Source organism: Vespa mandarinia, chromosome 2 (assembly GCF_050613455.1).
Source record: "Vespa mandarinia isolate Hongniang chromosome 2, ASM5061345v1, whole genome shotgun sequence".
NCBI classification, from domain to species: domain Eukaryota; kingdom Metazoa; phylum Arthropoda; class Insecta; order Hymenoptera; family Vespidae; genus Vespa; species Vespa mandarinia.
Genome location: NC_140811.1, coordinates 6,435,001 through 6,450,000, shown reverse-complemented (window position 1 = coordinate 6,450,000; position 15,000 = coordinate 6,435,001). Strand labels below are relative to the sequence as shown.

The 15,000-nt window shown below is 34.0% G+C and overlaps 1 protein-coding gene across 22 annotated transcripts in view; it reads right to left on the bottom strand.

Annotated features, from left to right (window-relative positions):
• LOC118439652 (uncharacterized) overlaps positions 1-15,000 on the bottom strand; it is a 112,971-nt gene that overhangs the window by 62,883 nt on the left and 35,088 nt on the right. For 3 of the 22 annotated variants that reach the window (XM_035861500.2, XM_035861501.2, XM_035861505.2), the window contains exon 1: positions 7,231-7,758. The exons of the other annotated variants lie outside the window; for them this stretch is intronic. In XM_035861500.2, the coding sequence (XP_035717393.1) occupies positions 7,231-7,399 (169 nt within the window). In that variant the 5' untranslated portion in view covers positions 7,400-7,758. Of the gene's footprint in view, positions 1-7,230; positions 7,759-15,000 lie in introns of those variants that run through there. 22 annotated transcript variants of the gene reach the window in all.

Below are 15,000 nucleotides of genomic sequence, written 5' to 3'. Positions count from 1 at the left end.
TTCGATCGAGATAACGTCGATAGCGCAGCTTTCTTTGTTCTCAGAGCCAATGTCGTTGCCGTTCCGTCGACAGAGCCAAGTAGTAGAGTTATCGAGCAACCCTTATTCTACGTTCTAGGAAGGTTTACCAGTGAGATGGTTCATCTCTTTGATACAAAGATTCCTCGTATATCGATGTATCTACATGGTAGATGGGATACATCGATGCTTACTTCTTCTCCATTCGTCAAATATCATCGTCCTTCCTTCCTTCCTTGCTTTTTTCCTTATTTCATCGCCTATCTAACTACCTAGCTAACTTTAAGAAAATATGATCCTTTATGACGGCGCTTGAAATATTATAGAATTAGAAAATTATATATATATATATATATATATATATATATATATATATATATATATATATATATATTGTTTAATGTCATATATATTGCAACGATATAATAATAAAAAGTTAATGCGAGATGTTATAGCAAATTTTAAATATTTCCTTTGATCTACGATCATTTCGAATTGTTTCATATCAAAAAAAAAACCTTATCTGGTGTTACTTTTTTTTTTTTTTTTTTTTTTAATTGATGAATAACAATCAGTAAAATTCGGTAGATATCTAAAATCTATGAAAAATTCTATAGAAAAGAAAGAGATTTATAATGGCCAAGTTAGCACTTTTGTTAACTTCGAGATTGGTTCTCGGTGCATTAATAACTGCCAAAAGCGGAGTGCGTCTTCGCCTAAGGTGAAAAGCTCCTCTTAATCTAGCAACTAGCTATCTCTTTCTTTCTCTCTCTCTCTCTCTCTCTCTCTTTCTCTCTCTCTCTCTTTCTCTTTCTCTCTTTCTCTTCCCTTCTCATTTCTTCTTTTTACTCGCATACCAAACTTGGAAACATACCAAAAGACTTACTTTACCTAGAGCTCGCGGCTACGTGAACATAAGAGAAAAACACACGAATTTAGGTGTGTGTGTGTGTGTGTGTGATACTTACGAAAAATATCGAGTATCTTAGATAATAGCGTGTAAATGTTACATATCAAACTATTCCCAAAGAAAATCGAGCTTCTTAAAAAAAAAAAAAAAGGAAAGAAAAAAAATCGAGCTTTTCGAATGGTTCGATCATAGATGCTTTTGATTCATTTCAATCATCTTAGATACTCAGCCTGGTTTAATGGAAAATCTTCATTTACGTTAAAAAAAAAAAAAAAAAAAACCAAGAATACAGACACACCGAGGTTTCCTTAACTTTTGAGATGAATCATTAAAGTGAATTTCTCGAACCACTTCAAAAGTTCTATTCTTTGTCTCTCCCTCTGTATATATATATATATCTCTTTCTCTCTCTATCTCTTTTATTTTCTTCTTCATTTTTATAATGCTAATAAAACTCAACAAGATCTACCCATGAAAAAGATCATTCTTTTATTTTTCTTTTTCTCTCTCTTTTTTTTTCTTTTTCTTTCTTTCTTTCTTTTTTTTTCATTTTTCATTTTTCACTTTTCAACAAGGAAAAAGTAATTCTCTACGTTGGTTAGTTTTTAAAAAATGAACTAAAGAAATTATGTTCGCACATTTCACGGGAAAAACAAAGAAAGAAAGAGAAAGAAAGAGAAGGGGAGGGGGAGAGAAAGAATGATACTCAACGGAGCCATGGTCGGTCCAGGATAATCTCTTTGATCCGTATACACTGTGAATCTCAGTTCAACAGAGAAAGGATATCATGTGCCCGTTTGTGATTCACGAATTCCATGACGCTAACAATGCTAGGATTAAGATGCATGAAGTAAAATCGGAATAGTGCCGCTAACTCTCTCTCTCTTTCTCTCTTTCTCTTTCTCTCTCTCTCTCTCTCTCTCTCTCTCTCTCTCTCTCTCTCTCTCTCTCTCTCTCTCTCTCTTTATACACTTACACAGTAGCGCTTGCACATTCCCGGGGATATCATGATTTCCGGTTCGCGACGATAAACGAGAGAGACAATGCTTTTACCTTTTGAAACGATCGCCTCGACCTAGTCGTTCTAAATAATCAAGCGAGCAATTCTCGACTTTGTTCTACGCTGTTGCTCCTCTTGAAAGTTATGCGTATATATGTATTTACAAAATGAGCATAAGACATTGTAAAAAGGTTTATAAATATTTTATGTATGTAAGTGTGCGTGTACGGTGTGCGTATGTACGTGTGTATGTGTGTGTGTGTGTGTGTGTGTGTGTGTATACACGAAAAAAGAAAAAAAAATTAATTTGTTTTTTCTATTCTTCGTAAAGATAATCTCAATTAATTTTTTAATTAGTACGACAACATCGAGACAAAAGATCGATTAACAGCGTTGATGGGAAAAATTTCAAATTAATATTAAACTCTCGATGATGGACTTCCACCGATGCCGCTGTCTGCATACTGACAAACTGAATAAAAAGGACGAGAATGAGCGTCTCACTGAAGGGCGTCAATCAAGATGCCAATCGCAACATCCGACGACGTCCATCGGAAGTACGAAATGCTTCCACTCGAAACAAATCGAATTCGTATCTCACGATATGTCCTAACGATCTGAAAGAAAGATACTCCGGTTTTTCTCGGGCTATCTATCGATCTATCTATTTATCAGTCAAACGATCATTGCGACTAGTCTACGATGTTCGTGGAAAAAAGAAAAAGAAAAAAAAAAGGGGGAATAAAGTCAAATCAAATAAAGGCAGAAAAAAAAAATTAAAATTAAAATCAAAGTCAAAATAAAAGAACTACGAATAAAAAATGTGAGTCAATTTTTTTGTAATTTTTTAATCGTTAAAGTTAAAACGGTATGATGGCTTTCGACCACCTGTGGTTGCTTTAAATCTCCTAATCAACGGGCACTTTGCAATTCCGGCACTTATACTCAAAACAAAAGAAAATGAGGTAACACGTTCGTTAAACTTTCCAGTTATCATGATCGCGTAACGTAACGCGATAACGCCGTTGACTTGACTCCCTATACTCGTTTTGGCGCAATGCAGATGAAGGCAACGCTCGAGCCCAACGATCGAAACGTTTCATCCCTCATATTTCAATTTTTTTTCTTTTTTTTTTTTTCCTTTTCTTTTCTTTTTTCTTTCATCTTTCTCATTCAACGAAAAGGACGTGAAACGCGAAAGGATCGATCGATGCGAAAGAGACCGACGTTTAAAAACTCTCCTTTAAAATCATATAACTAACTTATACGAATGAACGACGTACACGAGACGATGACATCGTGCTTCTCCAACATAGTCGATAATCCCCAAAGCGATGCTTAGATATCTAATCCATGCTATGATCGTAACGTAGATATGTATGTAAACCATCGTTTACTATCGTTATTAATGACGGAGTAAAATAAGAATATAATAGGGAATCTCATTCACAATTATTAAACGAGGAAAATTTCTCTAATCAGACAGACATTATCAAACCATAAAACATTCTGAAAATATTTGTCTTTTGATTCGAATCACAAATACATATGTATTACTTAAAATCTAGATCATAAGATCGTTTTATTTTATAACTAAATAAATATACATAAATCATGTATATATATATATATATATATATATATATATTTGTAACATGATTTAATGATCATTTATGAATCAATCGAATAAACATGATATTTTACAATATCGTGTATTCGAATTATATTATTTTCCACAATGTTGATCTCGAATTGATTTACAAATGAGTAAAAAATAGTTCATTATAATAAAACAGCATTTATTAATATTAAATCAATTTAGATAGATCGTTATGATATAAAACGATCGTTTATAACAAGTACATACATGTATACATACATAAATACATATTTGATATAAACGATTGAAATAAAACGAACACAGTATAAAGATAATATCGTTAGAAATCTAATTAATTTGTTTGTTCCCGTAGTAACGAGGAAAACAAGGACGAACCGACGAGAACGGTAGAATATAGAGACTTAAACGAATGCGTGCATTAGTCGTACCGAACGCAGACTTGCACTTTACTCGAACGAAGTTTCGACAGAAAGAAGAGAAGAGGATGAATCGATCGATCGATTGATCGTCGTATACATCGATTAGAGAGGAAAGTGCCTCGAGGGAAGAGACCAGTTTCGACACCATTGCCTTCGCCCCAGTGATTGTTAATTACGGGATAAATCGATCCACGCCCCAATTAAATGATCGTATCGTTCCCGTTCGCACGTGCCTTTCTTGTATCGATGAGAGAGAGAGAGGGAGAGAGAGAGAGAGAGAAAGAGACAGACAGAGAGAGAGAGAGAGAGAGAGAGACAGAGAGAGAGAGACAGAGAGAGAGAGACAGAGAAAATCTTTCTCTATGTCTTGACAGATACATCGATCATCAAAGCGATTTTGCTTCCTTCCGATACATTATTGGGTGCTTTATCGTAATATATATAAATAATAATGAAATATATATAAATAATAATGAAAAATTTTCAACAAAAGCAAAAAAAAAAAGGAAAAAAAAAAGAGAAATTTAATCCACTTAAAAATAATACTTTTATGAATATTATGAATATTAACGAAATGATTTCTATTTTTTTTCTTTCCGAATATAGCTATGAAATGACATTCTTGTTTGGTATCATAACGCAATTCAGAATCGTATCTCTCGAAATATTTAACCGACACAAATAGCGTCGAATAGATAAGAATAAGAAAAGGAGGATACTTGTTTATCCGACCCGCTATCGCGATGTTTATATATATATATATATATATATATATATATATATATATATATATATATACATGGCCGTAATAAACTCATAAAAACGTTTTGCAATATAATGTTGCATTTTCGCATAGGAATAGAGATATCGTTTTCTCACTGAAAGTTCTTTACATTATAGGAGATAGATGGATTGAGAAACACTGACACCAATAGTGTCCTTCTCCGTTCCTCTCGCAATTCTACTCCGGAAGCCGTAGCAAAACTTTCCATTTCCGATTTCCAATTTCCGTGTACACTCGCTCGAGGCTGATCTACCCCTCGATGGCTATTCGGAATAAAACGAACGCGTCAATAGGGGTTATCAAGGATATTTTTGTTTTGTTTTGTCTATTTTCTTTTTTTGTTGTTTTTTTTTTTTTTTTTTTTTTTAATTTTCCTTCGACACCCACGATCAAACTTGCCTATCCACAAAACAACGCTCGGCTCGCACGAGTTTGTCTAAACTCGCTGTAGCACTCGACTGATTTAGCACGAAGATCGATCGATCGTAACGATCTCGTTACATCGAATCATTTCGTCTATGAGTATTTCAATTATTTTCGAGTACGGACGCTTTGACAAACGATCGTGGCGCAAATGCATATACCAGGACATTTCAAAAGTGAATAATATGAAGTAGATCAGTAACAAAGAAGAAAAGTGAAAACAAAACAAAAAAAAAAATATTTTTATCGGGTATCTTTTCTCTAAAATCTCATTTCCATAGGATATCGATGAACATTATTCATTGTTTTTAACGATAAATTTTCTTAAACGCACGTATTTACAAATTCAAATGAAATTATCAAATTTCGAGAACGTCCAAATATCACTGTAACATGCTTATACACAAGTGTAATATAATTATATGTATAGAAGTGACGTGTAGAAACAGATAATATAATTTTGATTATTGATCTATCGTCCATAACAAAACAAGAATATGTCATGATTCTATGGATTAATTTATATCACCCGTTTATTCCTAATCCACCCATTCTACGATTAATACTTAGAATCAATCATCGTATCGATCCTCTGATACTGGAAAACGAGAGGAGAGTCGCCAATGGTGAACGAGTACGAGGGATGACCCGTCAATATGTAACATAGATTAGCCTGGAAGGTTTGATCCTTCAGGATATATCTCACACATATACATATAAAGAAATAGAGAGAGAGAGAGAGAGAGAGAGAGAGAGAGAGAGAGAGAGACAATCTCAGCGGCGAGGTTATAATCTCAACGAATGGATGGTAGCTCGCATCGTTTGTTTTTAAATTTCAATTTTTCCTTGAAATTCTCATCGAACCTTACAATTTGCTACACCGCTACACATTATTGGAATGGAAGAAAAAAGAGGAATTTGAAAGAAGAAAAAAAGAAGAAGAAAAAACAGGAGAACAAAAAAAAGAGAGAGAGAGAAAGAGAGAGAGAAAGGAAAGAAAGAGAGGAAAAAAGAAAAGAAAAAAAAAAGAAAAGAAAAAATTCAAGATGTGGAATACTCATCTCTTCCACACACACACACACACACACACACACACACACACACACACACACACAAAAGGAATCCATTGAATCGAAAGAAAAGATCGACCGGCCAATCAGTTTTCTCTCTCCTTCTCTCTTCCCCACCCCCCCTCTTTCTCTCTCTTTCTCGAAGTCCGTCAAGTTGAAAAGCTTGAGCGTTTCGACGAGATCTAAGGAGACTTAGCCATCGCATTATCTCGTTCATAGTTCAGGAAGAAAATCGTCGAAGCGCGTCGATGGTTTAATTACGACGCGACGTGGCAATCTAAGTGCCTATCTCTCCCTCTCTCTCTCTCTCTCTCTCTCTCTCTCTCTCTCTCTCTCTCTCTCTCTCTTTCTCTCCATCGTTACTCGGTCTACGTCGTCTCGAAACTTTCGATCCAAATGTCAATACTCTCGAGCGTTTGCCTCCTGTTCATGTGCTCGAGTTTACCAACGTTAGAATCGTGGGAGGAATAGTGGAGAGCGAAAGAGAGAAAGAGAGAAAAAGGTACTTAGATTGCCACGAGAGAAAGAGAGAGAGAGAGAGAGAGAGAAGGAGGAGGAGAAAGAGAAGGAAGACGTATCTTCGCTTTCTCGACGTGATATTTTATTCGTCTTTCAAGGGCCATTAAATTTAGCGTGTTCGATGCATTCTTACCCACGTGACAAGCAAACGGTTTTATTGCTCATAGAATAAATGACATATGTTTGTTTACGTATAATATAATACATAGAAGAATTTAAAAGAAAACATTTGACATTTCCATCATATGCTCCTTTTCAATAAGACGATTTGATATGAGCTCGAGCAAATGACCCATTATAAATATATATATATATATATAAAACTGCCATAATAAATTATTATAAAATTACAAATATTTGATAGTATTCGAAAAAAAAAAAATTTCATGGAAAATAATTGTCATCGTTATTAAAAAATAAATTTATTGAAGACAAATGATCAACAATATAATAAAAACTAATTTACCTTCACGAAAGTGAACCTTCCTCGGTGATCGTATCCTGATGTTTTCATGTACCGAGGAGAAATCGTTTGGACCAAGGTTTTCCCTAGACAAGGAACTGACCAGAATACCTCTCAAAGTCGCTAGGGTACTGCTAGGAATTTCCCTGTTCATTCTGACACCACCACCCATGTCACTTTTATCCTTGCACTTGTGCGTATAATAATATTATTGAAAAGTAAACTCGTCGAATTTCACTGAATATATAAACTCATAGTATGAAAAAAAAAAAAAAAATCACAGCACGTTTAGATTTTTCGCACTATAATACAAAGAACCGTCAAGGAAAACGGAGAAATGGGAAGAAGCGGTGGAAAGGGGTTTGGGGGGGGGGGGGTATTGTAAGGGAAAACTTGTTGAAAACCTCGTTCCTCGTCCGATATGACTGAAAAATCGTGTTTCGTTCGTATTATCGGCACAAACGGCGATACCAGGGCCCACCGTCGTTTCTTCGTCGTTTCGTTCGAAAAGATCTCGTTGAACACGATCGACTGAGAGAGAGAGAGAGAGAGAGAGAGAGAGAGAGAGAGAGAGAGAGAGAGAGAGAGAGAGAGAGAGAGAGAGAGAGAGAGATTCTAGAATTACGAGAATCGGTCGCTCTTCGAAAGGATCATTCGATATCAGCCGCGTATCGAATATCCACAAGCAGGCAGGCAGGCCAATGCAGCTCACTCACTCTACTCGTTCGACACGCTCGACTCAATAAAATTCTCAAGTCCGATGAAGTCGAGATTCTATCGTACCGCGGCCGTTTCGAAGGTCGATGATCATTTGCATTTATATTATATTAACACTAACTGAAATAATGATGACGATAACCAAACTGTAAACGTTCTCATCTATCTTTGCTTTCGCTTTCCCAAACGATTATCGATAATAATCGAAAGGGAGCAAATTAAGAGAGAACGAGACGGCTAACTTTCACCAACACGACGTTGTTGTTACTTGTTGGTTGCTACTGCTACTTGTTGTTGTTGTTGTTGTGTTGTTGTGTTGTTGTTGTTGTGTCGGTCACGAGAACGGCACTCGACTGACTGACTATCGAGCTATGCACACTTACTATGCTGACTGACTTCGAAGTAGAGAGAAGAACTCGACCCCTCTCCTTAATGTCTCTTCCCCCATCCCCTCTTCCTTTTTCTTTTCCTCTCTTTTCGCACTCTCGACCGTCGTCGCTCATTGCCATGGATAGAGGAGTGGGGGACAAATACTTCTGAGACGACGACGACGACGATGACGACAACGACGACGACGAAGACAACTCTTGATGGCTCTCACCTGTTTTAACTCGAAGAGACCACGACCGACTCTGTTATTTTGCTTTTCTATGAATTCCTTGACTTTTTATCGATAATACCGAACAAACCTTGTACGCGATCTTTATCTTATATTCTTAAACGCATCCATTTCTATATAAATATATATATACACGCATACACACACACACACACACACGCACGCAGGGTATCCAAAAAACATGAAACAAAATTTATACTATGTATTATTGAGATCAAATAGATGAAAAAAAAGTTCATATAAACTTTTGTCCAAAAATGCTTTATTGAAAAAAATATATGTTTTTAAAGATATATATTTATAATTTATTATGGCAATTATAAGAAGTGTTCGAAAATCCCTCTGCAATAATCCAGAGACTTTCATTCGTCAAATTAATGATTGCAGAATTCTTTCGAATATTTCAACTGTATTGGAAGTAATAGTGAATGCATATTGAATATATTCCCAAAATTCATCTTCCGTTTCTATAGTATTTCTATAAAACAACTCTTTTGCGTGAGCCCAGAAATAGAAGCCCAGAGAGAAAAAAAAAAAAAACAGTTTGGTGATCACTAATTCGACGAATGGAAATAAATTGGAAACTATCTCTAAAAGTATATATCTTATCAATAAAACATTTTTGGATTTAAGTTTATATGAGCTTTTTTCATCTATTTGACCTCAGTAATACGTAGTATAAGTTTGATCCTATACTTGATATATATCTTATATATATATATATATATATATATTATATATATATCATGTATGTATTTTTTACTTCGCGATTATCTCAAAAAATCAACAAAAGCGATGGATAATATTATCCATAATTAAAAGATATATCTACTATGTCATCTAGCTAAACATGACTAGAGAAGAAAAAAGAACAGAATATATATATATATATATATATATATATTCTGATTATATATTTTTAGAAAATTATATTTCGAAATTCTTCACTTTCGATAAATTATCGGAACTTCGTATATTCAAATTGTTCGAAAAGTAAATACGAACGATAAAATTGAATGCACTTTGAAGTAGAATTGTTTAAAATAACGATGATAAGTATATCTATATTCTTTAACTCGATCACGGAACAAGGTTCATATTTGACAGCAGCAGTTTTGGTCTTCTAGAATTCTTATCTTGAACAGTGACGCATTATAACGCGAAAGAAGAGTGATAAATTATAATGCGTTCGTTTCGAACGACTATAAGCGTCAACGTTTCTTGCAATCGCTTTCAATGTCGAGCGATAAGCAGCCAACTAAAAGTCAGCTGATCGTTACCTCCTCCTTCTCCTCTTCTTCCTTCTCCTTTTTCTTTTCCACGTCCTCCTCCCCCATCATCGTTACCGAAGATGGCTGAATATGGTTTGACGCCGGCTTCACCTGCCGAGTCGGTGCACGCGCGCCTACTCTTTCTTTCGATCACGAAAACCGCCATAAAAGGTAACATTAATTCGTTTCTTCGTATGAACGAGAATTGGCTGATAGAGAAACCGTGGAAAAACGAGCCTGAGAGACATTATTACGAGATTCAAACCGAACGAGAGATTTCAATTTGATTTCTTTTTAATTGCAACGATGTTTGTGAACGTCGATAATGAAATTTTATTAAGAGTTTCTCCTTCGTAAAATATATTTAAGCTAGGGCTTAAGTCTTTTTACTTTTACGTGCATTACCATTTTGTTTATCCGATGGATTAAACGTTGATTCGAGGACTCGACTAAAGTTAATTTTATTGTTATCCAAAGGTACATTTAAGCTTTTCTACAGGTAGCGCATACATTTCTGCAGGTACCGCATACATTTATCTACAGGTAGCACATGCACTTCTGCAAATGGCTTTTCTTTAAGTGAATTACCTCTAAGTATTGATTTTCAGGTAACAAGACCATTCTTAGATTCTTCAACGAAATTGTATAAGTAAAGACTTTATTACAATGAAACGATATTTCTTCACAATGTCCAGACAAACCTTTAAAATTATTTAAACGTTTACCTAAATTTCAGACGTCATACCTAAACTTCAAATTTAAAACCGTAGATATTATTATCTCTTGTATTAGTAATAGTACAATACGATTTTCGAAAATGGCAATTTCATGACCATGGGTTTCTCGACCCGACTAATAGTATCCCTAAAGGATACTACTACTTTCTCCAAAAGGGAAAAATTTATTATAACGAGTGATTAAATAATTATCATTTCAAAGAATTGTTAATAAAATTTTACATTTAGGGAAAATGACAAATCGTTATCAACGTCAACCGATGTTTCCTCGGCAAGCCCGAGCTCATCTTCGTTGGCTCGTTCGTTCGTGAATATCGCAAATCATCCGTGAATATCGTAAATCATCTGTGAAGATCGTTCCAGTTGGTGTAAGTAGCTATTCTGATTTACCTTAATATCCCTCGCCTCGGGAATCGAAAGGAAAAAGGTAAATTTACTGTTAGCTACCGAATAACTTCGAAGAAATATTGCCTTGGGTCTGCGCGTTAATCCCTCGATTAGGATAGGTAAGTCGTCAAGCTCAAACTAACTTTGCTTTGCCCTTTGGACATTTTATTTTAAAATTTACTCCTCTCGAAGCATTAATAACAATTTTCCTGAAATATTTGCTAGTAACAAATATTTCTTTCGAGAAAAAATGTATTGTCCAAAATTTGAGCCCAACAGGTCATTTCTTTTCACTCTCGTGGACCCTTCAAAGAGGAAAAAAAAAACGAATAAAAGAAAAGGAAGAAAACTTAAAGCTCTTTCTTCAAAATTCGTTTCTATTCTCAATACAATCAATAAAGTAATCAAGATAATAAAGTTTCCAGGTACAAATGACTCACATGGCATATTCATAGATGTGGAATGAGTTGAAAATTCTTACTAATAAAAAGTAAGGAATAAGTAATAAATTCGTAAGAATAAAATGTGAAAATGAAATAAAGATTTATGAAAAGAATTCCTATATATCTAATATTCATACTTTATGAACCATTGCTCTCTCTCTCTCTCTCTCTCACTCCCTCTCTCTCTTTCTTGCACTGATATTATAAATTAATCCAAGATATATTAAAATATTTAAAAACAAAATAAAGATAAAAAACAAACATATATTTCTCTCTCCCTCTCTCTCTCTCTCTCTCTCTCTCTGTTCATATATATATATATATATATATATATATATATATATATATAAAGAGGGAGAAAGAAATTTATGAATTTGCAGACGTCTAACTTCGTCGCTGAAAATGTAAACGATAAAACGATTTATTTATTTCCGCAATACGTAAACTTATTTGCATTTCGATAAAGTTGGAGATGGTGTAAGATCGGGTAAGCAGCTTGTCCGTGTCGATTACGCAATAGATTTGTCTCAGACTGACATCATTCCTTGGGACGGGTAATGCAGAAAAGATGCGATTTACACGGACAGTAAAGTCGTTTCTTCGGTTGGTATTTTCCAATAACCGAGCAGTCTCTTTTGCGGCTTGCCGAGCTAGAAGACTCTCAACGACCTTGCAATGCCATCGGGTACGCCATGCAAAACGTTAACTCGAACTCACGTGCACCTTCTTTTCGTTCTTACTTGTTTCTTTCTTCTCTTTCTATCACGACTATCACGTTGCTATGATGGAACGATTGGATGGTTGATTGGTTGGTTGGTTGGTTGGTTGGATGGATGGATAGATGGATGGATGGATGAGTAGATATACCTGTTTCTCTTTCTCTTTCTTTCTTTTTCTTTCTTTCTCTCTCTCTCTCTCTCTCTCTCTCTCTCTCTCAATCTCTCTCTCTCTCTCTCTTTCTATCTCGCTCTCCCTCTTCCTCTCTTCGTGATTTAACATTAACTCACGTCAGAGCCAATTTTTTTCGATTTCGCTTGATTCGAGGAAAATTGGCAATTATGGGAAGGTAGTCTAATTTAAGGACATATCTATTTACGTATAACAAAACAAAACAAAAAAAAAGAAAAAAAGAAAAAGTGATATTCATCGTCGATAACGAAAGCAATTTATAAGAAACTAAATAAATTTCTATAAAGTTTTCAGATCAGGCAGCCGATATAGATGCATTCGCACGTTTACTATAATTTCACATAAATTTTTTCGTAATATGGCTAATACATGTTATCGATAATATTTTTTTATTATCTTTTAACCGGATCTATGAAAAAAATTTTTCAAACTCATTGGCAAATTATTTTTTGCTCGATTATTTTCTAACATAATCGATCGATTCAATAAACGTAAGAATTTCGATAAATTTACAATGTAATCGTTTAATGTGAACCATCGATTACAAATACGTTAATTTAAATCAACAGGAAGCAACACATGCGATCAAAAAGAGTGACGATCGTTCGCGGCCAATCGATCGAGAAGAAAGAAGGAATTTTTTTTTTTTTTTTTTTTTTTTTTTTTTTTTTTTTTTTTTTTTTTTTAATCAAAAATAATACAGAAAAACCTTAAAACTCGAAAGAAAATATAAACTTTTCTGTTTTATCTCAACTTCTTTTTTTCGCAAGTCATCGATACCTATCCGACGTATAACGCTGCGTTAATATCAATTGAAATTTAAATTACAGATTATTTTAATCCACGTTAAATTACAGATTATTTTAATCCACGTTGTTTTAAGAAATTCAAAAATAAAATTTAAAAAAAAAAATGAAAAAAGAATAAAATAAAAGGAAAAGAAAAAAAAAAGAAGAAGAAAAAACATCGGAAATGTTTTTAATAATATTTTAAAATGTAAGTATCTTGCTTAGATAGAAACTCGAAAGGAAAAGTTGTTTTAATATCTTCTGCGAGAATCAAATATTACGAGGACGAATTTTGTGACATCATTTTCTTTCTGTCTATATGAGAATATATGTATGTATGAATGAATGAATGAATGAATGGAACTACCAAGAAGTATAAAGATAAATTCAACTCTTACTCTCTCTCTCTCTCTCTCTCTCTCTCTCTCTCTCTCTCTCTCTCTCTCTCTCTCTCTCTCTCTCTCTCTCCGTCCCTTCCTCTTCCTCCCTTTCAAGTCCAGTGTCAAAAGAAAAAGAAATAAAAAAGAATAAAGATAAACGAAGGAGAGAATTAAGTGAAGATGAACTATGAAGGTTGCGGAAGTGTGAAAGGTAGATAAAAGAGGAAAGAGAATAAATAAAAAAAAAAAAAAAAAAAAAAAGAAAAGAGAAAGAAAGAAAAAAAACAGAATAAAAGAGAGAGAGAGAGAGAGAGAGATATATATATATATAAATGCTATATTACACGTTTATACGTATAGGAATATATCGATCCTGCTTTACGTAATCGAATAGAAAATAGTTGCTCACTTAATCTCCAAGAATGAAACATCGAAGAAACGTATTAGACTATCAACCGAGTCCTTTTTTCTTGCGAATACACAGTTAGAGCTCGGAGCTGTGTATACAATGCGAATGGCATAATAATGAACGAAAGCAAGATACCGACGCATATACATATACGTAGATCTACACGATCTTATATTAGTATCTCTTACATAACGAACATCGCACACAATTCTCCTATAAACAGCCGACACTTTTAAAGTCTATTTGTGTAAGTCTGACGATCTAGTTATAAAAAAAAAAAAAAAGAAAAAAAAAAGAAAAAAGAAAGAAAAAGAGAAAAAGAAAAAAAATATACAATAGACGTAAAGAAGGAGTCATATACGTTAATCAAAACAAAATAAAATAAAAATAATGACTCTTTTATTTTCTTCCTAAACGAATATTATTTGCTTTTCATACGTTTATTTCATTTCAAGAATTTATAGATCTTAAAATTTCTACATTTTCTTTTCAATTTTGAATTAACGATCTTATTTTCTGAAAAACGATCTTATTTTTCTATCTGACAACAAACTTATGCGATTTCTATGATACTTATTTTGATTATATTGAGAATAGCATAATGAGGACCGACGACACCACACACAGCTATTGAAATTTGACGAAATCGTAAATTCATGGATATGGGACAAACGTTATCTATTTTATATATATATATATATATATATATATATATATATATATATAGAGAGAGAGAGAGAGAGAGAGAGAGAGAGAGAGAAAGAGAGGTCAAATCCCGTTGCGTAGGCAGTACGTTCGACATTCGATTCCTATTGACTGCCATTATCCACATTCCTTCTGCATTACTCCCTTACACGCAGCTCGCGTGTCAGTCTGGTCTCGTCTCGTATGAAACGTATGCGTAAGACCGATACTCCGTTTCGCAATGACACGAATATTAAATCGAACGTGATCGAAGGACCAAATTTTTTTTTTGTTTTATTTTTTTTTTTTACCTTGAAATAATATCGTAGAAGAATTTCTCGCAAAAAAAAAAATAAATAAATAAATAAACAAACTTCCAAAATATAATCGAATACTCGGTTGAGAACGAATCATTTAACGAAGGAAAGT